The sequence below is a fragment of the Anabrus simplex genome, chromosome 3 (genome assembly GCF_040414725.1).
Source record: "Anabrus simplex isolate iqAnaSimp1 chromosome 3, ASM4041472v1, whole genome shotgun sequence".
Classification (NCBI taxonomy): Eukaryota; Metazoa; Arthropoda; class Insecta; order Orthoptera; family Tettigoniidae; genus Anabrus; species Anabrus simplex.
The window spans coordinates 87,224,125-87,251,220 of NC_090267.1; the positions used below are offsets into that span (position 1 = coordinate 87,224,125).

The 27,096-nt window shown below is 37.4% G+C and overlaps 1 protein-coding gene across 2 annotated transcripts in view; it reads left to right on the top strand.

Moving 5' to 3' along the window:
* The window catches only part of Hpr1 (THO complex 1-like protein Hpr1), a 124,614-nt gene that overhangs the window by 59,139 nt on the left and 38,379 nt on the right, over window positions 1-27,096 (top strand). For both annotated transcript variants that reach the window (XM_067144137.2, XM_067144138.2), the window contains 5 exons: window positions 8,965-9,203; window positions 14,852-14,981; window positions 18,719-18,909; window positions 23,715-23,864; window positions 23,942-24,089. In XM_067144137.2, coding sequence (XP_067000238.1) covers window positions 8,965-9,203; window positions 14,852-14,981; window positions 18,719-18,909; window positions 23,715-23,864; window positions 23,942-24,089 — 858 coding nt within the window. The remainder of the gene's footprint in view (window positions 1-8,964; window positions 9,204-14,851; window positions 14,982-18,718; window positions 18,910-23,714; window positions 23,865-23,941; window positions 24,090-27,096) is intronic.

Here is a 27,096-nt window from a genome sequence, read left to right on the forward strand (position 1 = left end):
TTGATTCCGTATGCCTGTATTATTTTAATACATTCTTTTACTACGTAATCTTTGATATTTTATCATGATGCATGGCAAAATGTTGGTTTTATTGCGATGCATGGAAAATGATAGTGTTGTAACATCTCGTTTTGACGTAATCAGGCAATGAAACGGTACAGTACTTATTTACTTGCATTTTCCCACTAGATTTGAAAATATGTGAATTTTACAACATCTTGAATTGGTGTTCTGCTCATTGATGCTCATTGTGCTGGGTTATAAATAATCATTGTCAATATTGCAATATACGCAATCAGTATCTCAAAACACAACCTCTATATAGTCGCATGTTATTTTGTTTACCTGATCTGATATTATATAGCCTCTTGTTCTGATCATTAAACTATTTTGTGGAAATCAAATTCTTTGTGCCACTCACAATTTGGAAACTGATACATCGTTTATCATCTAGAGTTCTTTTGAATGCATACGATGCCATTTTAAAAATCTCTGTACACCTTCTTCTTTCTGACCTTTTCCTAATTACCAGGGGTTGTTATTTTGCATTATTTTTATTAATTATTTCAGTTAATTTTGATACACGCTAACTTGGTCATTTTTAAGCCCCACCCACCTTTTAGTAGCAGCCATGTTTGTTTTCACACGGCCAGGCTGAGTGATTTGGACGGTTGAAGCGTTGGCCTTCTCACCCCAACTTGGCAGGTTTGATCCTGGCTCAGTCTGGTGGTATTTGAAGGTGCTCAAATACGTCGACCTCGTGTCGGTAGATTTACTGGCACGTAAAAGAACTCCTGCGGGATTAAATTCTGGCACCTTGGCATCTCCAAAAACTGTAAAAGTAGTTAGTGGGATATAAAGCAAATAATATTATGATTGTTTTCGCACTCATGTGCAGCTATAAATTAAAGAGATTTTGCTGCTTCTTTTACCCCTCCTCCTTTTTAGACTGTAAATAGATCATGCTCAAGCGCGCGCGCGCACACACAGGCGAAATATACAGTGTTCAGTAATATATGTGGGTGTGTGCGTATTCTTACCTGTTCGGAGAGCTATCACTGCCGTCTGTAGTCTCCTTAGGTAAGCCATCCGCATTTGGACTCTTTAGGGCATAGACTAACAACACTAAGTCGGGAATGAGAGCACATTCAATTTGATTTAAACCACCATTACCGTCTTGCTGTAGACAGAGGCATGCTATAGCATACTGTTCCTATGTAACCACTTGTTTAGAGAGATGAGTCATTTAATATCCGTACCGGTATAGCAATTGTCTGGGAAGTGTAATCAGAAAGGTGATATAATTGCTCCCAGTCAGAACAACCATAGTCTGCTAGGTTAATACATGGTGTGCAGAATGAGATAGAATAGACAAGTTTTGTTGTATCTTGTCTCTAATCGATTGGAAACAAAAACGATGCGATTATCATCCATATCCTTCTGGCAGGTAGCCAATACTTCTCTAGTTTTTCTCTTGAAGATTTCCCACTTCTCTTCAGAAGTACAGAAAGGAGCATTCTCCTCATAAAAACCAAGTGCAAATTGTCCAGCACTGCTTTCATGGATATTAATACAGAGAGTTGTTTGAGGACACAAAACCATGTCTTATCTCGAGCACAGTCAGATGTAAACTGAGAAGATTTTCCATCTAGGGCAATATAACCGCCTCGCTAGTTAGATTATTATTTGTATTATTTCTAACAGTATGATAGTGAATAAAAAACTCTGTAGAGTGATGCATTTGGGAGAATAGTCTGACTTGTTTCCAATTCTGCTCGAAAATCAATTGCTGATGTTTGAATTGCTGTTATCGATCACGGTAATAGGTTCTTTAGTATAAAAATCACCGTGATTCAGATAGGGAAGACCGGCATTGAAAGCACTCTCTAGCTGATGAAAAATAAAAATCCACAGCCTGTTTCCAGTCATATGACCAGGTCAGGAATGGAATGAATTAAGCCCCCATCTAGCGGCAAGGATAGGAATTGTGCCGGCTGCCAAAGCCTATCGCACTCCTCTGGGGCAATGATTAATGACTGACAGATGAAATGAAATTATATTGGAGACTGTTGCTGGAATTAAATATGACAGAGAAAACTGGAGTACACGGAGAAAAACCTGTCCCGCCTCCGCTTTGTCCAGCACAAATCTCACATGGAGTGACTGAGATTTGAACGAACCCAGCGGTGAGAGGCTGGTACACTGCCATCTGAGCCACGGAGGCTGCTTCTTTAGCTGGTAATCAAACTTTATAAAGTTATCACATGGCTCTGATAATGACTTTTGGCATAGTTGCTCTTAACATCGTTGTAGGAGAAATAGTCGTCATTTAAATAGGGACTTTTTTTTTTTAAACAGTGGTCAATTTCATACTTCTTGCTGGTGATTATTTTCCCATCAGTTTGAAATTTAGAAAGACCAACATGCAGTTTCTCCATTTGCAGTGATGTGTTTCACTTTCAAAGATTTTGGTTTGAGGGAATTAATGGGTATTCATATATTTCCCTTGAACGAAACAATATAGAGAGCACATTATTTCTTTTAATTGTTTTCAGTATTTGAACCCATTCTTCATCCGAAGAGAAATAGTTGGCATCTGCCAATAAATTACATCAACCAAATTTTAGGTGTATCATGGCACGCCCCCTCACACAAGTGATATCAAAATGGTGTCCGGCTAGTGACACCATTGGGTAAGCGTATCACAACAAGGAAGCAACAAAATCAAAATGCTACCAAAAAAACAGAATAAAATTTAAAATAAATGTGGAAGATGAATATTTAACACAAGGGACCCATTTCCCAAGGAACAAAATGGTGGGATCAACAAGGAGCCAGAACAAGCATCTACAAGAAAATCTTGTACACCCTTTTCAAAAAAATATACTATAATTAATTCAAAAGTTACTACAAACTATTACATCTTTAGCAGCAAATAACTGGATGAAATAAATTAATTTTGTCTAATTAGAAAAAAATGTTAAGTTTCAAGTGAATGAAAATAAATACATAGGGCTAAGTAATATACCAGGTATACAATTTTTTTTTAAGAGGAAGATAATTTTGGTTAAATTTAGTGCTTTGTAAATAAGAATAAATAATTTATAAATTCTAAGGTGAGGTTTTTAACAATAAATATACTATCTCTTAATATAAATAAATAAATAAATAAATAAATAAATAAGTAAATAAATAAATAAATAACTGATTTAGGTAAATAGTACAAAGTTTAAGAAAATATATTTTTTTTAGAACGAAATACAAGCCCTAGCGACCTAACTAATAAAGGAGCTCTTTGAATAAACCTAATGTCATTTTACATGATATCTACACTTAAAATAAATAAATTGTCTAAGGACCATTCTTAATGGAGGGTTCACTACACCGAACGCGTAGGAGAAAATGCAAAACATGTCGCACGAATCAATCACTAAGACATCTCTGACGAAAAATATCAGTCACATAGCATATCCCAGAAATAGAACCAAATAGCATAGTAAAATTAAGCACCACCAATACAAAACCACGAACAGAAAGAAACGAGAAGTCATCGTTCATATGGCGTACACTTCAAGAGAGAACCGGTCAGGTAATACAAAATGTTAGTAATCACATACTCAAATACACACTCGTAAGAGAGCAACAACAACAAAGAGATCCGTACACCACGGCAACCAGAGGCAGACTCTACATGCGATAAGATAATAATAATAATAATAATAATAACAACAATACAACAGTAACATAACGACCAGGAAGAGATAAGAACAGATAATCAACAATGGCAGACAGGCACAGATCGAGGAGATAAGCCGACACAACAAAGCAAGAATGATGACGCAAACGAATTAAAGCCCTCCATTAACAATGTCCTTACGTTCTACAGAAACACTACTCGTAAAATGAATAATACAGAAATTTACTGTCGCCAAATAGCCCAAAATATAACCATCAACTTTAAATTATTATTATTATTGTTACCGTGTTTTGGTGGTAGTTATGCATGAAAGAAGGTGCTGGGTGGTGAAGGGGTCTCAAGCTACTAAAGTGAAATTAATTTTAAAATTTAACAAGGTTATATTTTCTTTTCAAAATTAGGTAACAACAAATAGAACAGGTACTTAGTAGCCGAAACACGATTGACAAATACATTTACATAGGTACCCCATTTGGGGCTTCAAAAAGTCAGAAACATAATTCTTGAGCCATGAGCCCAACCTTACAATGAACACCATACAACAAAGGGGCCGAAAACCCCCAAACATGCCAGAAACACCGGCTTCCAATTACATCCAAAAGCCTCCTTGAGGCAGAAACACAATTTTCAAAAGGGCAACTTCCCCTCAAAATACAAGCCTATCATAGGCCACTCCGAACTCCACCTTTAAGCCGTCCTCAAAGGACATATACACAGGAGCAAAATACCCAATCTACTGAGGTCTGTTAAATGACAAGAAAGTTAATACATGACCTCTAAAATCACAATTTGAGAGGAGGCGAACTTGCACTCCTAATACACTTTGTCTTTAAGACCTATTTTGGCTCTAAGGCCACTGATGCAAGGGCTAATCCCATACTACAGAGGTGACTTAAGAAACTACTAACTTACATTACTGAAGAATAGGTTGCGAAAAATAAGTTCACCTCAAACAATGTGAGTGGGAGCTCGAGAGGGTTAACACTCTCTATCCCAGTATGTCGCTTTACAAGAGAATAGAAGAAAAGAGAAGTTACATTTTAGGAAAAGGTTACATAGGGGAACGCTTAGAACCTGCCCCGAAAGTTAAACTGCTGAGCTGGCAAAGAAAAAATTTATTAATCGGCCATTACCTTATTGTTGACCGCTGCCGAGGAAAGAGGCGCTTCCAGCCTCCTGCTATGTACTTAATACACTGAAAGATGGAACAGAAGTGGCCCGGAGACCCTAAAATCAGCAGTTTAAATACTCTCGCAGAAAGTTCTAGGCGTTAGGGGAAAAAAAACACCCTCCCACAAAGATTTTATTGGGTAGGACCCCGCAACAGATTCAAGTTGGGGAAAGATACACCAGATTGGTCAGAAATTAATTGAAAAAATTCGTGATTGGATACATTCAAAACAAGGGGAAGAAAGGGGTAAATATTGCCAACTTAAACAATGACAGAAAGAAATTTAACAAAGAACAAACTCCTGAAATTAAATTTTCTCCAACAAAATAGTTCTTTGACTCCGCACTAGGGTGCACTATTGTTGATCTTCCGTAGTGTCCTCTAGAAGAGAAAGTTCACACTTCTTAATACAAGCAAGACAAAAGTACGTCGAAAATGACACAGTTCACAAACTCAAAAATTTCCAGGTAGTGACATCTTCTGAGAAATTTGGAAATTAAGACCGTAGATAAAGTTCAGACTTCCTCCAGAAGAGGAGTTTCAACTGGCGCAACTTTTAAATAAACGGTGTGGAGGTGTACCGCCCGGTACAATTATTATTATTATTTGGGAAAATAAGTGTCAACAGAGATTGCTCGGTGCACAATTCAAAATGTTCCCTTACAGAGGAGAAACAAACCCGTAAAAAAAATAATGAAAATAAATAGAACAAGATGTCACAATAAAATATAACGTCACACACTGGCAGAATTTACAAGTACAGGCAGCAATAATTCATATTAAAACACTAGCATGAAGAGAACGTCACTAGAAACACACACACAAAGTTAGCAGAAATGAAATAAATAATATGAAAAATAAAACGGGAAAAGACCAAAACACACCGCGGGTTTAACGGACGTCACAAAGCACACGCGACGGCTCCAAAATACAAGAGCACATGACAAACATGAACGGACCAAAATTACGTCTCATAAACAATTATGAATGCAAACAAAATTTAGAAAAAAACATATTCACAATAAAGAGAGGCGGTACTTATGGAAATGAAGAAAATTACATACCAAATAATCCATAATGAATTGAGCAACCGAAGAATCACTATCAGCCAGCAGACAACACTACACTTTAAAACAAATACCTCACCATATTCATCTTATACACTAATTCTATATACATTATTTACAATTCCCAATCCCTGAAAGGGATACAGAATGTTTTGCACCCAATGCCTAAACTAGGCATGTTCAGTACGCCAGCTGGCATGAGAGAGCCAGTTATCCGCGTCATGCTGCAGCGAGTTCAAATAACAGACAACCAGCCAGTCGTTTGCAGAATGCAGAGCGTTTGGCGCACAGCCTACAGTTCAGAGAGCCAGGCACTATCTGTCTAACAGCGTTCAAACTCACCACAAGTTCCACAGCACAAGCATAGATGGCGTTAACGTACACATTTTAGGCAGTAGAATATACTATGATACCAATATAGGAGTGTAAAATCATCATCATCATCATCATCATCATCATCAAATAAACCCTTGCTTCACGTCAGCATTATTTCCATTATCTGTTTGCACATGCTTGGTGTAGTGTCTGCTTTTAGCATAAATTCTACTTAAAGCATCTTTCACTTCACACCCTCGTTTGTACTCTTCATTGGAACCGCCCATGCAGGCTGGGTCATCAGTAATTAGGCCATCCAAACCTTTTGTAATTACATCCCTTCACAGGTAGTTTCTTTCTAGCCTAAGCATGAAGTTTGCATGCTATTGCTTTTCATACCTTCATCTTGACTGCAATACTTTATACTTTGTTAAAAACCTCTTAGTATGTATATTCCTTGTATTATTAACTATTACCATAATAACATCTCATTTCACTTGTTATTCTTTAAAATAACATTTTCTTAGGATTTCGCCAAAAGTGATCTTTGCTCCAATACGGTGATGATGACCCCTAGATGGGTCGAAACTAGTACCGTGTAATTTATAATTTTGTGAATATATTTTAGTATTGAAAAGGTGGAAACGTTTACGTTGTTATTATTATTACTTATATATTATTGCAATTCCAGTGCAGCATTGCCCTGTTTTAGGCAATTATGCCATCTTCTCGCAACTCTTCCTCGATAGAAATGATTTTGTTTTTAAGCATGTTGTGTCCTGCTGTTGTTGAAGACTTTAACGGTTTTAATCTCTTCACTAATTCATTAGGGTCATCCCAAAATGTGTACTCAACAGGCAGATTGCTGTTGAGTTTTGTAACTATCCTAGAACCAAGTGGTTTTTCCATGTCATGCCACATGTTTTCACCCTTTTAATGGTCAAAAACATCGGTCCTATGATCGACATATTTATGTCCATGATGTGACTTTTCTATGCTGTTGTCTGTGAGCATTTGTTGATTGTAAAATATTTTTGTGGACTTGTAAGGAAAGGCTTTAAATATTAGTTTGTAGAGGCCATGAGTTCCCTTAAACATCTGTCCTTGCCGCAAAACTTCACCTTAGTGACTCCATCATTTCCACTGCATCGAACACCATAAGACAATTCTAACAGTCTGCTAGCAGCATGTGGAGAACTATAAATATACAAATATTCATCAACATTATAGTATTTAAATGTGTACTGTTGATTATTATTATCATTACTTTACTCCCCCTACAATTCTTCTTCTCGTTCTCATTTACTCACCTCAGCAGACTCTTTCAATAGGTGTGGCCTATTGCAATCTCTACTACTATGAACTATTGCCTCTATGTCTCCAGCCATTTCTTCAGCACTCCTTTCTTCTACTTTGTCTTCCTCTACCCCTTCCACCTCCTACTTCTTACCTGGATGCATGGCAATAGTAGGTTTCCCTTCTTTTTTCCTATTTCTCACCATAGTAGTGGTAGTGGTGGTAATAGAAATGTGTTCTTCAGCTGTAGCAAAAATAGCCTTCAAAGGTGAAGTTATAGGTTTAAATGTACACTGAAAACAATCTCTTCCACTCATTTGTCCTTTTTCAGTGAATTGTACTTCTCTCACATTCTTAATTGCCTGTAAAAGCATTTATTTCCCATCTGTTTCATTTTGAATGTGTGCCCCAGGTAGAATGCATAATGCATCTTCGCACTCTAGAAGCAGATCACACAGATCTTCTTCTGCTTTCAGCTGCTTGTTAAATGCCTGCTCTTTAAGTGGGTTGTTTTAGAATGGCTTGCTTCTCTTTACGCTATTCATTAAACGCACCGTTCCGTAGCACTCTATCAGCTGACTTATTGTCTTCCATGATCATTCGTTTTATTTCTATCATCTCTCTTAGGTTTTCACATTCGCTTCCTTAGCTCTAAGGGTTAAGAAGTTGCGGTCAAAGGCATGCTGCAAGAGGTTTGAATCCTGTGAACCATGGAAGCGAATATTATTTTCTTTATTAAAATAATGATGGACAGCTCGACCATCTAGCTACCATCCATTGTTTTAATACCCCTTCCCCGGCCAGCCCAGCCCAGGCCCGCAGGCACGCCCATTCCATGTAGCGAGAACTAGAGCATGCTGCTGCCACCATCTTACGAAGAACTACCCCCTCCCCCACTCCTCCTACTGCTGTCTTGCAGACAAACATAGATCTCTGGGCACGTGCAATACTAGCAGCATGCGACACTAGCGATAGCCGGCACCTTCTTCCAGAACTACCACCAAGTTTCCAGCTCTCAAGTTTAACAGTGACTGGATTTTGTGTCCCAGTTCCCACAATTTTCATGTTGACTAGAATTTGTGTCCATTTCCCACAAGTTTCTTGTTCACTAGATTTTGTGTCCCATTTCCCACAAGTTTCATATTGACTAGATTTTGTATTCCATTTCCCACAAGTTTTACAGTGATTCAATTTTTTAACCCATTTTTATTGTTGCCTTGTATAGATACAGCTTCAGTTACTAGTTATTTGTACTGACATATATCTATGGTTATAGTCATGTGGAAGACTTTCTTGACCCTTTGAGATATTTTACCTTGTTCTATATTTCTTATAATCCAGTTCAGTAAAATAATGCTTCTTCCAATCAAAAAATAATTTTAATTTATTAATAATTATTTTCTCTTGTTAATTTCTAGCATGCTTGTAATGTCCTCTTGGCATTTAAGAGTTTCAAACTGGAAGACCTTCAAGGCAAAGAAAGCCGGAGCAGGAAGCTCACGCCACATCAGCAAGCGCAGCATCATTATTTTGCCAAGTTCCTGACTAACCAGAAGTTACTTGAATTGCAACTCAGTGATTCTAATTTCAGACGATACGTATTACTACAGTTCCTAATTGTATTCCAGTACTTGAATTATCCAGTCAAATTTAAGGCGTAAGTTTTATTTACTGAAACAGTACTATATTTACATAAATATTGCCCAAACACATTTTGCTAATTTTTAAGGTCAGTATTTCTGTTTTACAAGGCAAATATCTAGAGAGAGAGAGAGAGTGAGTGAGTGTGTGTGTTTTTTAAAAGGGGGATTATGTCTGTTAATTCTTCAACCTGGAAGCTGGTTTGATCCTCATAAAGCAGCCCTAAAGGTGTGATAATAGGGAAACATTAAAAAAAAAAAAAAAAAATACCATAATGAGGCGTACAAGGAGAGATGAGGAATGAGGTAGTTTACCATTGCTTTCCTTTCTCAGCCAGAAAATGCTATTACAACATGACCAGCTCTATGAGTAGAACCTTTCATAACATCCAGATACACTCAGCACCACCCGTACCTCAGCAGTTACTGTATTACACAGCCCTAAGTGAAACTTGAGACCTCAGTGGAAGCTACAATTTGCTCTAGCAAATCTGTATACATATTTTTGACACTTATAGATCTTAAAACAAAGCCTCCATGGCTCAGGCAGCAGCACATCGGCCTCTCACCTCTGGGTTCTGTGGTTCAAATCCCGGTCACTCCATGTGAGATTTGTGCTGGACAAAGCGGAGGCGGGGCAGGTTTTTCTCTGGGTACTCCAGTTTTACCTGTCATCTTTCATTCCAGCAACACTCTCCAATATCATTTCATTTCATCCGTCAGTCATTAATCATTGCCCCAAAGGAGTGCGACAGGCTTCGGCAGCCAGCACAATTCCTGTCCTCGGCGCTAGATGGGGGCTTCATTCATTCCATTCCTGACCCGGTCAAATGACTGGAAACAGGCTGTGGATTTTCATTTCATAGATCTTAAAACACTTTATTATAATATCTGAGATTCAGAACATTACCATACTAGAGCAAGTTCAGAGAACCAACGATAATCTACAGTGTACTCTATTTATCTGTGAAATCCCTGCCCCCATATAAGAACTTCATCCTGTTTATGTTGGGGTAACTTTTATTAATTGCCATTTCTGTATTTGCAGTATCATATGTGGCTGTTTATTCAGCAAGTATACATTAGTGTTTCAGCATTAAACCCCGGAAAGATCTTCATTGGGTAATCATATAAATGGGATTGTAAATAAAGGGTACAGATCTCTGCACATGGTTATGAGGGTGTTTAGGGGTTGTAGTAAGGATGTAAAGAAGAGGGCATATAAGTCTCTGGTAAGACCCCAACTAGAGTATGGTTCCAGTGTATGGGACCCTCACCAGGATTACCTGATTCAAGAACTGGAAAAAATCCTAAGAAAAGCAGCTCGATTTGTTCTGGGTGATTTCCGACAAAAGAGTAGCGTTAAAAAAATGTTGCAAAGTTTGGGCTGGGTAGAATTGAGAGAAAGAAGGAGAGCTGCTCGACTAAGTGGTATGTTACATGTTATAATTCTCATATTTTGGTCCGTATTGAATTGTACAATAAAGTCAAAGAAATATTAATGTTTATTTTAAGTGGTATGTTCCGAACTGTCAGCGGAGAGATGGTGTGGAATGACATTAGTAGACGAATAAGTTTGAGTGGCGTTTATAAAAGTAGGAAAGATCACAATATGAAGATAAAGTTTGAATTCAAGAGGACAAACTGGGGCAAATATTCATTTATAGGAAGGGGAGTTAGGGATTGGAATAACTTACCAAGGGAGATGTTCAATAAATTTCCAATTTCTTTGAAATCATTTAGGAAAAGGCTAGAAAAACAACAGATAGGGAATCTGCCACCTGGGCAACTGCCCTAAATGCAGATCAGTATTGATTGATTGATTGATTGATTGATTGATTGATTGATTGATTATATGTAAAAACATCAATGATTGTTCAGTATTTGTATAATAGGCAAAATTAAAGTTTAAAAGGTGACTGGCAAGTTGGGTATGTGAAAACAAAATTTGCCGTTGCATAGGTTATACATAGAGGCAAAATATTTTGGTTTTGCAGTATATTTTGAAAAATGTTAGTTTTAAAAGGTGAAAAATTTTATGTTATCGGTGTTGTTAATTAATTAATTGAATGACAAGCATTTGTACGTATTAAGTGTAATCTGTGATGGTAACATACATATTATGTGGATGTTTCAAGCTTACTCTAATAATTTAATGACAAACTTGGCAAGTAGCAGATGAATTGTGGAATATGGAGAGTGAGCCTTCTACCTCCATAATTTTTATACACCATTTGGAGATGAAGATGTTTTGCACTTCAATAATCTTTGCTTCCTCCTCAGCCATATCTTTCAGGAACTTCACTTGTGAGTTTTCTTCTCCCAGTTTTTCAAAGAACTTTTATCCTGAAGATATTCATTGATATACAAAGCAGATTGAAACCATGTATTCCATCCTGTTACACTTGGAATTGCGAACAACTTCACCTTATCTGAATTATCCCCATTCTTCTTTCTGAGAAATTATGAATACATGCGTCATAATTTTCTTGTATTTTGGAAGCTCACTTTCACTTCAAATACAAGAATGTTCAGTTCATGTAATTCACTTGGAGAAAAAAATGCAATATTATTTCACTTTATGGACCCAACATTGAATGTGTCAGAAAGCTTCATTAACTAACCCCTGTAGAATGTTTGCAGATTTGGTATCTTGCACTGTCTGTTACCTATCCACTCACCGTGTCAAAATCAACACCGTACCTATGTAATGTGTCAACAATGGTTCTTGAACACAAAGCAGCATTGTAGGCTCAGGTGATTTTAGGATTAGGATTATTATTATTATTATTATTATTATTATTATTATTATTATTATTATTATTATTACTATTATTATTATTATTATTATTATTATTATTAACATTTGTAAATTGCACATAATTTTTGGTACATGTTTCATTCTTAATGTAGGACTTCTTCAGCCACAATAATTGATACATGTTGAAGAAAAATGTTTAAAACATCAGACATTACAGATAAAAAATTTCATACTACTTATTCATTACACTAAAAATCGTCTACATAAAATAATCTTCCGAGACTAAATTGTCCCAATAAAACATTGATTAGATGAATGAAACATCAACAGTCCATTAATTGAAGTGTCTACTATAAGCTGTTGCGAATCATTGGATGTTCTTCTGTTGAGGCTCACTAGAAACTTCTAAAACCTTTCATCCAAATTTAAAATGTAGAAATAACTGCCAGCACAGAACAACGTAAATATTACATAGATAAAAATAGTATTAATCATAAGAGAAATGCCATGTTGTCCTACAGATCTGTCTACTATTAACACTGTGGTGTGACAGCAGTCTGACTCAATCCATTCAGGAACTACTGAAGGGGGCTCAATAGATCTGAGAGTTGCATAAGTTGCATAACCACGTAACAGTACGTACTTTGCTGATGTGATTCAGGTGTCTTGGTAAATGGGACATATTGTCTCAGAATCTACTGTACTTTATGGCATTATTCCAAACTTTTGTTGAAGTGTATATTTGTGAAATATTTTGCAAGTAAGAAATATCTAAAAACTGTTTACTCAATTACAGTTGATATCACAAATGCAGATGATGATAATTTTTGTTGTCTCCTTTTGTAAATTTGTTCTATAAATTGTCAATATTCTATGGGATGATGTGCTTGCGTCTTACTCAGAGAATTGCCCTCACCTACCCAGTTCAATTTCAGACCAGTCTGAGGATTTTTATTCTGCACTGAGGATGGAATAGGATTTATTCAGCTTAGTGAGATCAACTGAGAAGCTCTCTGTTACAAGAGGCAGCAGACCCGATCACAAAACTTTAACATTGCAAGACTAAACGTTTGAAAAAAATCATCACCATGTGTGCGAATTACAGAAACCAATACAGATAATCTTAAAGTTCTTTCACATACAGAAAATGTTTAAAAAATCATACTAAAATGTTATCACTAGAGCCCGGATTTCCATACACTGTTTGTTTGTTCAGTCTTCAGCCCTAAGGCTGGTTGGATCCTCAACAGCTCTGCCATTAGCTGTCATAGATGGCCTAGGCATCACTGAAGAGGCGTACTAGGGAAATGAGGAGTGAGGTAGTTTCCCGTTGCTTTCCTCACCAAGCCAGAAGTTGCTATTACATATCAGTCTGCCAAGCCCACTGAAATGCATGCACCAACCGACCCTACGAGCAACATTTTCACACCATTCATAGCAGGGACTGGCTGCAGAAGGAATGGCATTACTAGCATCGCTCATACCTCAGTCACTTTCATACAGTCAAAGCCAAGGATAAGACAGAGACAGATCAATGAAAGTAACAAAATTGCTCTAGCCTATACCAGAAGACATAGTGCACTGTAAACACTAGGTCCTGCCAGCAAAGGCACTTCCATACACTATCAAATCTTAAAATATGTATGCATTCCTGCACTATCATGTGGCAAAATATGCACCATCAAAATTCAGTTCCTTTTGAAACTTTGTACAACTACCATAATTTCTCCAAACTGTCTTAATTGAAGCTCATCTGTTTATCTGTCAGCACATTCTTAAGCGCAGAAAATGATCTTTCTACGTCACAAGAAGTGACAGGTGCATTCTTAAATGAACACATTTGGGACAAAGTGAGTCAAATGGTATGTCTCTTGTGTTTTCACCAGAATGCATCTTTTATATGCTTGATGAATTCAGAATAAGGATTTCAACGGATCACTTTGTTCAACCTATCTCTAGCTCCTGTAGCTACTTCTCTGTGCAATGATTGCAGACATGTTTGAATGTTCTCAATAACTGGTAACGATTGCCTGCTGCGATAATAAAGACTTGTGATGAGTGAGAGTTCCAGGTAGGAAATTCCAGGACAACAACGGAAGAAGGTTCTGTGCAAAACCAGGGTTTATAAGTCACTATCTCATTAATGGGGTGTCACAGAAGTATGATACAAGTTTTGTTTTGTTCATCTAACGTAGGCAAAAAAATGAGCTGTCAACGAGTAATGCACAATTTATGGTTCAATTTATAGCAGTGTATAACTGGGTCACCTTATTCCTAAGAATTACAGAGATCGACGTGGAGCCTTCCGGCTTACGTCAATGTTTACTCAAGCGACAGATAAGAAAGTGCTTGGTTAATTGGATTATAGAACCTCTATCATATGTACTAACTTTGGTTGTCTCACAGGATGCTAGGAATACATTATCTCCGTCTCTCAGTAATAGACATACTGTATAATGTGGAAAAATGGTCCCTAATTCTGCAAACCAACATTCATAAAAGGCACTATCATCATGTTAACATTGTATATGCGTCAAAGTCAGAAGAAAAGTCACATTATGCAATATAAACATCCAAATATTTGCTATTAAATCCAAAATCTGCATTATGCATGAATTCTCTCCTAAAAAGACGTGCAGAGAAAAAGAACGGTTATTTGTGTGAATCGTTAAGCCATAAAACAAATATTTGCAAAGTTTGAGAACTGTAACCAGCTTATTTAAAAACATGCATTTGCGTGGAAATCCAGGCTCTAGTTATCACATTAACCATATGGCACTCCAATATCTGCAGATCATTTGGCTATGCAGCTGTCATTTTGGGGAGCCTAAGTCCATAATGAACTGTGTATGCCACGTTTTTTCATTGTCATAGACTAGAACGGATCATTTTGTTATCCTACAGGGAAAATCATGAACTAAAACCAGAACAGGCTGAATGGGTGAGAGAAACTACAGAGATGGTGTATCAGCTACTAGCTGAGACTCCACCAGATGGGCCAGCATTTGTACAGGCTGTTAAGCATATATTGAAGGTAAGTCAAATTTGTTTTGAACTTGATTTAGTCAAAACCGAATCTGGTGATTGGGGTAATTGTATGCCACCACTTCTTCAATTCCTCTAGCCAACATTGTGATGACAAACATTTTTTTTCCACCACCGAGACTCAAATTGGCAACCACAATATCAGACCATAAAACCCAGATGTTCCAACGGTCATGGTCACAATGCGGGCTTTTATTGAATGTCTCTTCAAATAATCTGTTAGAATAGTGTAGTTAAGCTATTCAGGTGAAAGGTCATGTTAACCAACCTTTTAGAACTGAATATTTACTGAGTGGGGTTAGGGTTCTGGAATGAGTAGCTGAAGTTTGCCTTTCCAATATAAAGTGACCCTTCAGGACCAAGCAGTAGTTATAGCAACTTCATTTGTAAATGATGGTGTTGAAGTGAATCCAGGATTTGCAGCAGATAGTGAAATCCTGGTAGTCAAACCAACAATGATAGTAAAGTAGTTAACTTACCATAAAAACTTGAAAATGACACTGCATGATATACTGGAAATGGTTCCATGATGGTTGTACAGAACTGTGCAGTATGAGAGCACTCTCCACTTCTGTCAGTCTAGGTATAATTGCTCCCTTTGGACTTCAGCACCATTCCCTTCCTGTTCCTTCCAGGTCCTATTTTGTTTGAATGATCCTTCTCTTTCTTGGTTAGCCTCAAGGTCTTTTTGCTTCCAGATCTTTCTCAAGCCATTCTTGTGCTACTCTCTTTACGTGTCCTAATCATTTTGTCCTTGATATAGGATGTACTGGTAATTGAAGAGGTCCCTCGAATAATGTTGTAAGCATACTTTGATGGAATAATGTTGTACATGCAAATGAGTTCTAACATGGAAATAAAGCATTTTCAGACCCATGTCCGTATAACATACTTTCTTCTTCTAAATGCGAGGAATATGTCCAAAAAGTTTGACCCTTTATGTTACTCCCTGTATTTTGAAGATTATGACATGACAGGTTGTTTCATAATTTTACAATTTATTTTACTCTAGTGTTTATAGTTTTCAGTATAAATATTTAACAAAGCTATACAAATACACATTTTTTTCCAAAATTTCCCTTCCTAAACTTCAGGTACAGGGTTTGCAGTATTCACTGACTGGGATTATTTGTGTAACTTATGTACAGTATTTTCTCACATAATTAACACATTTTTTAGCAAAAAAATACAGGAATTCAGGTGTACAAAATTTTTATTTACAGTTTATTTACATTTAAAAGATTCATCAAATATACACAAAATTGGTTCAGTTCATTGGCATTTATCATCATTTGGCATAAAATTATAGCATGAGTTTTGTTCTGAGCAGTTAAATAGCGTACATCAGGTGAGCTGGACACACGGTTTTGAAATACAGACACTGGAAAATATTCTTCCCATCACGAGCTAATAATATGACCTGAAGCTAAATACATATGAATGAAAACTACAATCATATTAGTAAAATTTATACCGGCAGAAAGGAAAAAAAAGTCTTACTTCTCGTAGGCTTCCATCTTCAATGTTGTTGCCAGCACTGCAGGAAGAATTATTGCTGCTGCTATCACTGCTCATATCTCTCCGCAAGAAGTCATCTCTTTTTCTTGAAACTCTTTTCAATCACCTTCGAGGAAATCTTGTCCTAAATGCACAATATCCACTTTCCAAATGAGTTCCACAGGTGGTTTCCGAATTTTGCCTGATGGAGTAAGTTTGTACACACTTTCTGCCATTCAGCACTGATGGAGTTTTTGCACATTGTCCTTGAATGGATTATTTATCAAGACATCCAGCGGTTGAAGTCCAAATGTCAATTCGCCAGGAATCAGTGCCAAATGGGTTTTTATAGTTTTCAGTATTTTCTTAGTGTCTTCCATCAGGTGGCCACAAAAAGTGTCTCAATAGGAAGAGGACTGGAAATCAAAGGACAGATCATCTCTATTTCCCCAAACTGTTCATATCCGGTCTTGTATGAGTGACATGTCCGTCCATTCTTTTCTTGGATACGAATAAGGATCCTTCACCGAAATTTTACTTTCGGCATTGTTTTGTTTCAGAACAATGTAGGATGTAAGCTTTCTGCCATAACTGTTACTGCAAGCATTGCTGTACATCATTGTTTATCATTTCCTGTAATGTAGAATAACACTTGATGTCCCTTTCTTGTCAATTTTTTTTTTACTTTATGGCATATTGAAACTGAGTGATGTCTGATCTGTGTTTCTTATTTGGGGAAAGCCAATATTCCTTCATTTTCCACTTCCCAATCACAAAGTGATGAAAATCAATGACTTTTTGTGCAGAAAAGGCCCTTTTCTCACAAATAATTTGGTGGCCCAAAAAGTGGCAAATTTCTGGAAGTGAAGGATAATCTGCAAAAATATGTGATTTTATCACGTAATGATGGATATGCCATTTCTTGCGAATTGTACATTTTAAAGGCTAAGAAATAGCTGCAGCACGTGGGATCACTGTCTTAGATTTTAAGGTTACCGAGGCTGAATGATTAACTTTATAGTTTACAAGACTTGTTGGCTGCTTGAATTGCAGTTTTCTGTTTCCAGCAGTAGCACACGTTGCACTCGGACACTGAATACTTGCGGCCCACTGCTTTATTCTTGTGTTTCGGTATAACTGATTACTGTGAGTTTGTGTGTTGTAGTATTACTAGAATACTTTCTCATGGAGGATTAACAAACAGTTTTGAGATTACAGAACATGCGTGTAGGTACCCTAAAATGCTCTCATATTATATGTTCGTACCAGACAGAAATAGAGCATTGCTAATCAGGTCTGCTCTGATTCATTCACCGAACTAGTCCAGTGGTACTCCCTAACAGATGATAACAGAAGCTTGGTATTTGTTAAGCCAAATTTTGCTATAGGAAGGCTGCTGCTCAACATCTTCATTTTGAAACTCATCCAGAACTCTCAGTGTATCATTGAAAATGTGGATGACCAGGCAAGTTGGCCATGCGGCTGTGAGCTTGCATCCGGGAAATAGTGGGTTCGAGTCCCACTGTCGGCAGCCCTGAAGATGGTTTTCCGTAGTTTCCCATTTTCACATCAGGCAAATGCTGGGGCTGTACCTTAATTAAGGCCATGGCCACTTCCTTCCAACTCCTAGGCCTTTCCTATCCCATCATCGCCATAAGACCTATCTGTGTTGGCGCGACGTAAAACCACTAGCAAAAAAAAAAAAGAAGAAGAAGAAAAGAAAGAAAATGTGGATGCATCAAATACACTACATTTTATTTTCCCCACTTCGTCAAAAAAATATTGGAATGTGTAAATTATGCAAGAAAATACGGTATTTTGTAGCAACTGATACACAGAGATTTGCTTTCCCGTAAATCACTGTACTAGACTTCTAATTCAACTCCATTTGTGCTTAACTTGCCCCAAGTCATTTAACGCTTCTTTAAGAAAAGTACAATATTTCATTCTTTGCTTACATTCATAGTGTTGATGTTCACATGAATCTACTGGAATTTCATAATAGTGAAGTTTCACTGTTTAATAGGTATAAAATAGTAAAGAAACCTATGTGGTAGTTGGAAATGCCTGAAGGAGAACCATAATTAGTTGATGTTGGTTCCATTTAAATTAGATATTTTGAAAGAATTATTGTTTACTATCAAATTAGGTAGTGGTTATGCCAATAATATTCAATAATATTTGAAAAATCCTGTTAAATTGTACAATATTTATTTATACTATTACTAGAGAGAAGAGCATTGGAATGCATGGAAGAATGATGGATGCCCAGAGTTTCAAAAGCCTGCCCATATACAGGAAGAAAATACAGAAGAAACTGGGGAGAAGAGGAAAGCTCCACCTCGACCCCGCCGTGCCAAAAAGAGACTTGGAGATTTGATGAAAGATGCTGCTGCCCACAACAGATTTAATATGGGAAAGTAAGTTCATGTGAATAAATTGTTGCAGAGATGTTTAGCCCTTTATAATCTGAGCAGTTTTACTTCCAGTTTATGTTTCGTTGATGCCAGATTGTATCTTTTGTCTGTAGCAACTATGCTGTTTAACTATCTTGCTCCTTGTACTGTACACAGCTTTGCTCTTATTTTTATTGTGTTATTTCAAGATTTTTTCACTAATCCAATAATTCAAAAAATTGCTTTCATATTGAATGCGTGGATCTACATGGTTGAGCTGAACAATTTTGCTAGAAAGGAAACAGTTCTATTCATAGCATTCTTGATTTTACAGATAACTTGTAGTGCCTTCATGTTATTTTATAAATTGAGATCTCACATTATTAGATACACCACTGTTATAGAAATGAGTATTCCAATTTCATTCCAAGTTTTGCATCACTGTTTTTTGTATAAATACGCCAGAACGTACAGTCTTATCAGCAAAGAATGTCCGACTCGTTGGCTGAATGGTCAGCGTACTGGCCTTCGGTTCAGAGGGTCCCGGATTCGATTCCCGGCCGGGTGAGGGATTTTAACCTTCATTGGTTTATTATTATTATTATTATTATTATTATTATTATTATTATTATTATTATTATTATTATTAGTCAAATCCCATTCACACCCCCAACCATGAAGTAGATGTAGTGGCAATTAGTAGTAAATAAGTTGTAGTAAATAAGAGCTTTGCAGGAGTAGTGAAGATTAAAAAGGAGGACAATCCTATTTACGGGGTATGAACCCATTAGCTTATATTTAGCTTACCTTTTTGTTAGGATAGACAATATATCTAGGTGTATGAAGCACGAAAGTTTTTGATACTTTAGGGAATAGTTTAAATCTATTAAATATAATAGAGGTAAATAATTACATGATTTACTCTATCACAGTAATCCTTTTTATCAAGCACTTCATTTTTATGTACGAATGATAAGGATTGGTGCAAAAATAGTTAAGTGTTGTTGTTGTTGTTGTTTTTATTATTATTATTATTATTATTATTATTATTATTATTATTATTATTATTATTATTATTATTATTATTATTATTATACATGGTTTTGCAACATTTTCTTTAGGGGAATAAGAGAATTTTTTCATGTGTTACTATACAGGATTTAGTTTAAGTGGTGCTGTATATCATTACAAAGCTGAGGAAAACAGGAAGGGAGAATAAAATTTTACAAATATACATGGATGGAATCATATGTAAGTGGTAGAAATAAAGGTGAACAGTGTAGGCCTGACAATGATATTGAGTGCTCAAAACTCAAAGGAACTTAGTCTGCAACTGAAAAGGAGATTCAGGAGGACTTTGTAATGCTTTTTTTGAAGTTCAGCAGCAACAACAAGTTATTCATGTATCGTAACACTAAATTTAATTTCAAAACAGTAGAAACAATGCAGAAGCTGAAAATCTGAGAGTACTGGCAGGATGTGTGAGATCTATGCTATCAATTTCCAGTAATGATCCATTTTATTGGGAAAACTCTTGACTATACTCAGGACTATTTGGTATAGAAACAGTATACGTCAAAACAAAGATGCTGATTTCTCCCAGTCCTTGAAGCAACATTCATGATTGTGCACTAGAGAAACTATTTCAGAGGGTTTTAATGAGTGGGAAATCATTAATCATGAATAACTGGTATATTCTCCCAGCCAAGGACATTATTCCCCCTTGCAAATTATTTGGTTATGCATCCGTTTAGTGTTTCAATGATTTGAGTCATGCCGGCTAACAAATAGCTGAACGTGAAAATTCTGTCTCTCATCAAGATTGCTTGTTAAAATTGAACTGACTGGAGAGTGAGGAGGCATTCACTACCCTGGTACATTATAATAAGAACATCTACCAGGCACTCATTTCAAGGATGTGGTGGGATTAATTGATCTGCTCTGTTTACATTTGGACAAGAACCTCATAGAACGAGTTTCTTCTATAAGCTATGTATCGTGGGGCAACTCATTCTAAAAATGTCTTAAGAGGTAGAAAGCCCTTAACTTTCTGGAGAATAAGATCTTCTTAGCAGGATTTTTAATAGCAAGAACATAGATGTTAATCGTTTTGATTTTGACTTGATCCAAGAGATCAGCGTTGGTTTTTAATATGCACTTTTAAAGTGTTTCCTCAACATTAAGGACAAACATAACAGCTATTAATGCAATTTAGACACATTTTTTTTTACATTTTTAACTATTTGTGTTTTTAGAACCGTTAGTACAGAACAGAAAGCAAGACTTAGATGGTTTGGACATGTAAAAAGAATGGGAAAGGAACGGGTAGCAAGAAGGGAATTAGAAAGAGAATGGAAAGAGACCAGTTGGAAGACCAAGAAGAAGGTGAATGGATCAGATTTGGAAGGACATTAGAAAAGCTGGATTGGATGTGGCGGAAGTAAGGAAAAGTGGAAGGACAGAAAGGAGTGGAGGAGGCCTTTTAACCACACCCGGGCGACTGGAGTGGGACATTGATGGTGGTGGTGGTGGTGGTGGTGGTGGTGGTGGTGGTGATGATGATGATGATGATGATGATGATGATGATGATGATGCTTTTTAGTGTAAGTTAGGTTAATGCATCGTAGAATATGAGGAATTTTGGTTTATGATGTCAAATTTGCAGATGAAGAGACTGGCCATCTCTCGAAACATGTACAAATAATAATTGTGTAAACTAACAAGTTTATAATGAATATTGACAGGGCAGACCTAACATCTGCCCATGGCATTTTTGCATGGATACGTCCTGGCGTGCTGCTCCTAAAAGCAGGCCTTACTAGTGCTGGACAGCTTTAGAGGTCACCTTGGTGATGCTGTGAAACAAGAGCTCAGAGTTATTAATACTGATTTTGTTGTGATTCTGGGTGGTCTAACATCAATCTTGCAACCTTTGGATGTGTCAGTGAGCAAGCCATTTAAAGATCCTTTGCAGCGAAAGTATTCTGACTGAATTACTGCTGGAAACCATGAAAACTGGTATTTGCCCGATGGTAAGCTGAAGCATCCATTGCTCTAGCTCATCTGTCAGTGGATCTTTCAGACTTGGGGTAACATATCAGAAGTGATTGTATCCAAGAACTTCATGAAAACTGGGATTTCCAGTTCACTTGACGGCACTGAAGATGATGCTATAGGAACTGATGGAAGTGGGTATGATTGAGAGAGTGACATGGTTGTGTTTTTTATACTGAACAATATTGGTACTGTACGATTATATTAGCGTTTGCTCCCAACGTTTTAGAACTTGGACAATCCGGTCCTCTGCAAGTGATACAGGTCGGTATATTATGAATGGAATACAAACTAACTAACAGCCTCATTGTACAGTTTGTCTTTCTTTGCATTTTGTAAGTTTGTAAATAAAATCTTTTGAGTTTATCCAATGAAAATATTTTGTGAGATGAGTTCCACAATACATGCAACATTACTCATTTCAAACAGTATTGATTGCTTTTTTGTGTTTTGACAATGCCATATTAGTAGCATGTGACTGCCGTGTAAATGTGTTGCGTACTACCAGCTCTGCCAAGGGATACGTTCATGCTCGCAGTGGTGTGGTGACATCAGACAATGCACTTCCCCTCCCTGCCAGTCTTGCTGACATTGTGATGCTTGACGTAATGAATTAAATATTTATTGCAACCAGTGGCCATATAGAAACATAAGAATTAGAGTGCTTTATTATTGTTTTAAAAGGCACATGGTAACTTGCTTCAAGGAATAGAACAAATACAGGCTGGATGTTATAAAATTGCAGTTAATATTTCCACAGCACATAATGTATAAAGCAACAGCAGTACCGTCTGCTCCCAGACTGGCATCATCGTATGTAATTAAACCCCATTAAATTCCATCACAGCCTTCAGTGAAGTTGTATTGAAATCACTTTATATAACTATGTTTTTGCACAATATTTGCCATATTTGACGGTGGATGTACTGGCCTCAGCCCCTGTTACTGGCAATAGTGTGTCATCTCTTTGTTAGTATAATAATAGTTTAAGGGCTACAGCATGTTCCCAAGTCTTTTAAAAATGTTGTCACCAGGCGAGTTAGCCGTGCGGTTAGGGGCGCGTGGCTGTGAGCTTGCATCCGGGAGATAGTGGGTTTAAATCCCACTGTCGGTAGCCCTGAAGATGGTTTTCCGTGGTTTCTCATTTTCACACCAGGCAAATGCTGTGGCTGTACCTTAATTAAGGCCACGGCTGCTTCCTTTCAACTCTTAGGCCTTTCCTATCCCATCATCACCATAAGACCTATCTGTGTCGGTGCGACGTAAAGCCACTAGCAAAAAAAAAAAAACTGAAAATTTTTGACTCAGTAGCCACAGCCCCAATTTTTGGGACCTTGACATTGTCATAAAAAGTGCAGCTGATATGCAAGTAAATACGATAGAAACTAATGCCATTGTACTTTCGTTCTAGTAATAATAGAGCAAAAACTAATATTTTGTATCCCTTATCACTGCATTGTTCTTAGGTTTCCTTTTTAGACCTCAAGATTACTGAATAAGAATACTGAATTTGTTCCACACATGAGTAGTTAGAATTTGCCTATCTCTTGAGGATCTTTCAGGTATTAATTATTCTATTTTCCATCTGTCTTATCTTGCTCTTTAATTTTTTTATTCACTCTTTGTTCCTCTAGTAAACCAAAGTTCACAGATCTTCATAAAATGGTAGTCATTTGTATTTTCCATTTTTTTGTCACATATATGTGGGTATTTTGGAATATATTCTAATAAATATGATAAGTTATATATGTCATTACTTGCTTCTCTCTTTTTAGTGTTGAGCTAACAAAATTGTGGAATCTCTGTCCTGACAATCTTGAAGCATGCAAATCTAAGGAGCGAGACTTCCTTCCCTCACTGGAAGCATACTTTGAGGAGGCTATTGAGCAGACTGATCCAAATGCTATGGTTGAAGAAGAATATAAGTATGCATTGACTTCATTGATAGTTATGTGTACAATGTGAGTAGTTTGGAAATTTTCATGTCTCTTTTAATTCTCAGGCGTGTTAATGATGGCAACTTTGGGTGGCGAGCTCTTAGGTTATTAGCAAGGAGAAGTCCACACTTCTTTACTCACAGCAATAATCCCATCAATAAGCTACCAGAGTACTTAGAGACAATGATTAAGAAGATTGCTAAAGACAGACCTGTAAGTATTGTATTGTTATTCTCTATTATCAAGGGTCCCAAAACAAGAAATCACATTTATTATGAATGTAGTTCAGTAGTTCATAACTTCGGTTTAATGGCAATTATGGTTTCTTTTCTTGACTATACATTAGAACCTCATTAATCCAGACCCCATTAAGTCCGGGCTTTGCTTAATCCGAACAACCGTTTAATAATAATTCATAAATACAATTCCAGTATAAAGCTGCTCTGAAACGGACGAACATGAGCAGGATGAAGCAGGTGATATTATTAACCCTAAACCAAAACTTAGTGGAAAATAAAAACCCTCTAATCATTGCCATTAAATGTGTTGAAGATAACAACAATGAAAACATATCTGCTTATTATGAACTTTTGAGGCATCTGCTAAGTTAATTATTAGAGAAATAATTAATGTCAAAGGAAGTCAACAAAAGATCAGAAGTTTCTTCAAACCAATAAGTGTGGTCAATGAAGGTGTGCCTTGATTGCCATGTTCTAATTCTGTACTGCACTAGTTATTCTGTATTTTGTAGGGCCAGATACTGTATTGCATTATTATTGATTTAAGCCCACTAAGGAGCGCTGATGACTAGTTCTTCCTCGATGCTCTTCTTTGTTCCCAATATCTATTGAACCCTGCTGATAATTTCTCCTTTCTCTCCTGTGAAAGGGGCTTCCGACTTCTAGGGACTCTTAGGTGGTGGGGTCCAAGACTGTACTATAGCACAAAATTTGGAACGATCTTGTATATCAGTGTCTGAAATCCCAGCCGAATCCTAGTCTTCTGTACTTCATTAAGCCACAAGTTTCCAATCTTGTAGCTTTTAACCAAAGAGAAGATCTTCTTGGTGAGCCTGTAGCTGTCCATTCGTTGTAGGTGTCCGTAGAACTTAAGCCTCCTACGTCGCAATCTGGTATTGGCTGATTCTAACTGTTGATACAGCTCAGAGTTCGATTTAAGTCTGTAGGTTCCATCTGGGAGCAATCTCGGTCCATGAATTTTCCTGAGGATACGTCTTTCAGCTTTCTCTAGATCATCCATGGTGCCTTTTTTGTTCATCAGGAGGGTCTCTGAGGCATACAAAAACTGTGGTCTGACAACAGTTTTGTAATGGCAGATTTTAGCATTTTCCGAAATGCACCTGTTATTATAATGGTTGTGGGATAGTTGGTATGCTGCATTGAGTTCGTTACATCTTTCTAAGATGGATGTACCTTCTCTACCATTGGGGTGGACCCATTCACCAAGATAGCGGAAGTGATTGACTCTCCCAATCGTTCCATATATGATCGTCAAGGGCAGATTTCCGGGATGCCAAGTCTCAAACTGCTTGGTTTTGTCGTATGATATCTGTAATCCTGCCTTCACCGGTGTCTAGTGCAGGGCTTCGATAGCAATGACAGCATCCTTAGAGTTGTTGGTTAGGATTGCAATGTCATCTGTGAATGCTAGGCACCAGATCTCAATCTTTCGGGTCCCGGTTCCAATGGCTACTGGTTTGATTTCTAGACTCCTCAGTGTACATTCCCAGTTCTTGATGACTTTATCAAGCACTAAATTAAACAGAATGGGTGAGAGGCCATCACCCTGTCGTACTCCAGTTTTTATCTTGAAACTCTGAGATAGTTCTCCTCTGAACTTCACCTTAGATGTTGTATCCATAAGAGTCTGTTGGATGAGGGTGCGTGTGTTGTAATCGACACCTCGTTCTTGCTGTACGGAGAAGAGTATCTGGCGGTCGATGGAATCATAAGCTTTTTTTAGTCGATGAAAACCACAGCGATGTTCATACTCCTTACTTGTTTTAGTCGGAGAATGGTTTTTAGGTTGAAGATCTGCTCGGTACAGGACCGTCCACGCCAAAAACCTCCTTGATATTCACCCATCATTCCATCACATTGGCTTTCCACATTGTCCAGTAAAATCCTTGATAGCACTTTGTATACTACTGACAGCAGAGTTATCTCTCGGTAGTTGTTGACATTACTACGGTCACCTTTCTTACGTAAAGGGTGTATTATAGCTGATTTCCAGTCATCAGGGATCCTGCCAGTCTCCCAGCAATTGACCAAGATGTGGTGTATAGCCTCTGCGATCTTATTTCCACCTGCTTTTAGAGCTTCCGCAATGAAGCCATCTTCTCCGGGTGCCTTGCAGTTCTTAAGATGTCCGATGGCATTAGCAACTTGCTGCATTGTTGGTGGGTTAGATGGGAGGTGTATCTCTTGAGGATCTTCAACAGGTAATCTTTCTGTGGGCTCTTCGCAATTGAGCAACTGCAAGTTCCATGTTCCGGCAGTTACAGGTAACCAACTCCCCGGCTGTATTCTTAAAGTGGAGGCATTGTGGTTTATACCCCGAGAGTTCCTCTTTGAAGGCCCGATAAAAGTTTCTGGTGTTGTACATTTTGAATTCTTCATCCAACTTCTCCATTCTTGACCGATCGTAAGATCTTTTCACACGTCTGATGGTCTTACTCGACAGTTTCCGCATCATTCTGAAATTCTCCCAGTCTTCCTTTCATTTAATCGAGTACCATTTCGTCCAGGCTGCGGCGCGCTCATCAGCTGCAAGATCGCATTCAGTATCTGACTGGCTAAGATCTACTTTTGTCACCATACCTAAAAAGGCTAGTGCATCACAATGTGATGATTATCGTATGATCAGCCTAATGTCCCATGTGCTAAAGGTATTTCTGCATATCATCCACACTCAAATCTACCTCAAATGCGAACGCCAAGTTGGACATACTCACTTTGGCTTTAGGAATGGACTGGGTACTCATGAGGCTCTTTCCTCCTTGAATGTTTTGACCCAGAGATGCCTAGATATGAATGTAGATGTGCACGCTTGTTCCATCGACTACCGAAAAGCTTTTGATTGCGTATCTCATGCAAAACATGTTGAGATTTTAAAATCTACTGGTGTAGATGTTGGTGATCTTCATATCATTACCCATCTGTACTGGAATCAAACGGCAGAGGTCAAAATAAAAGGAACT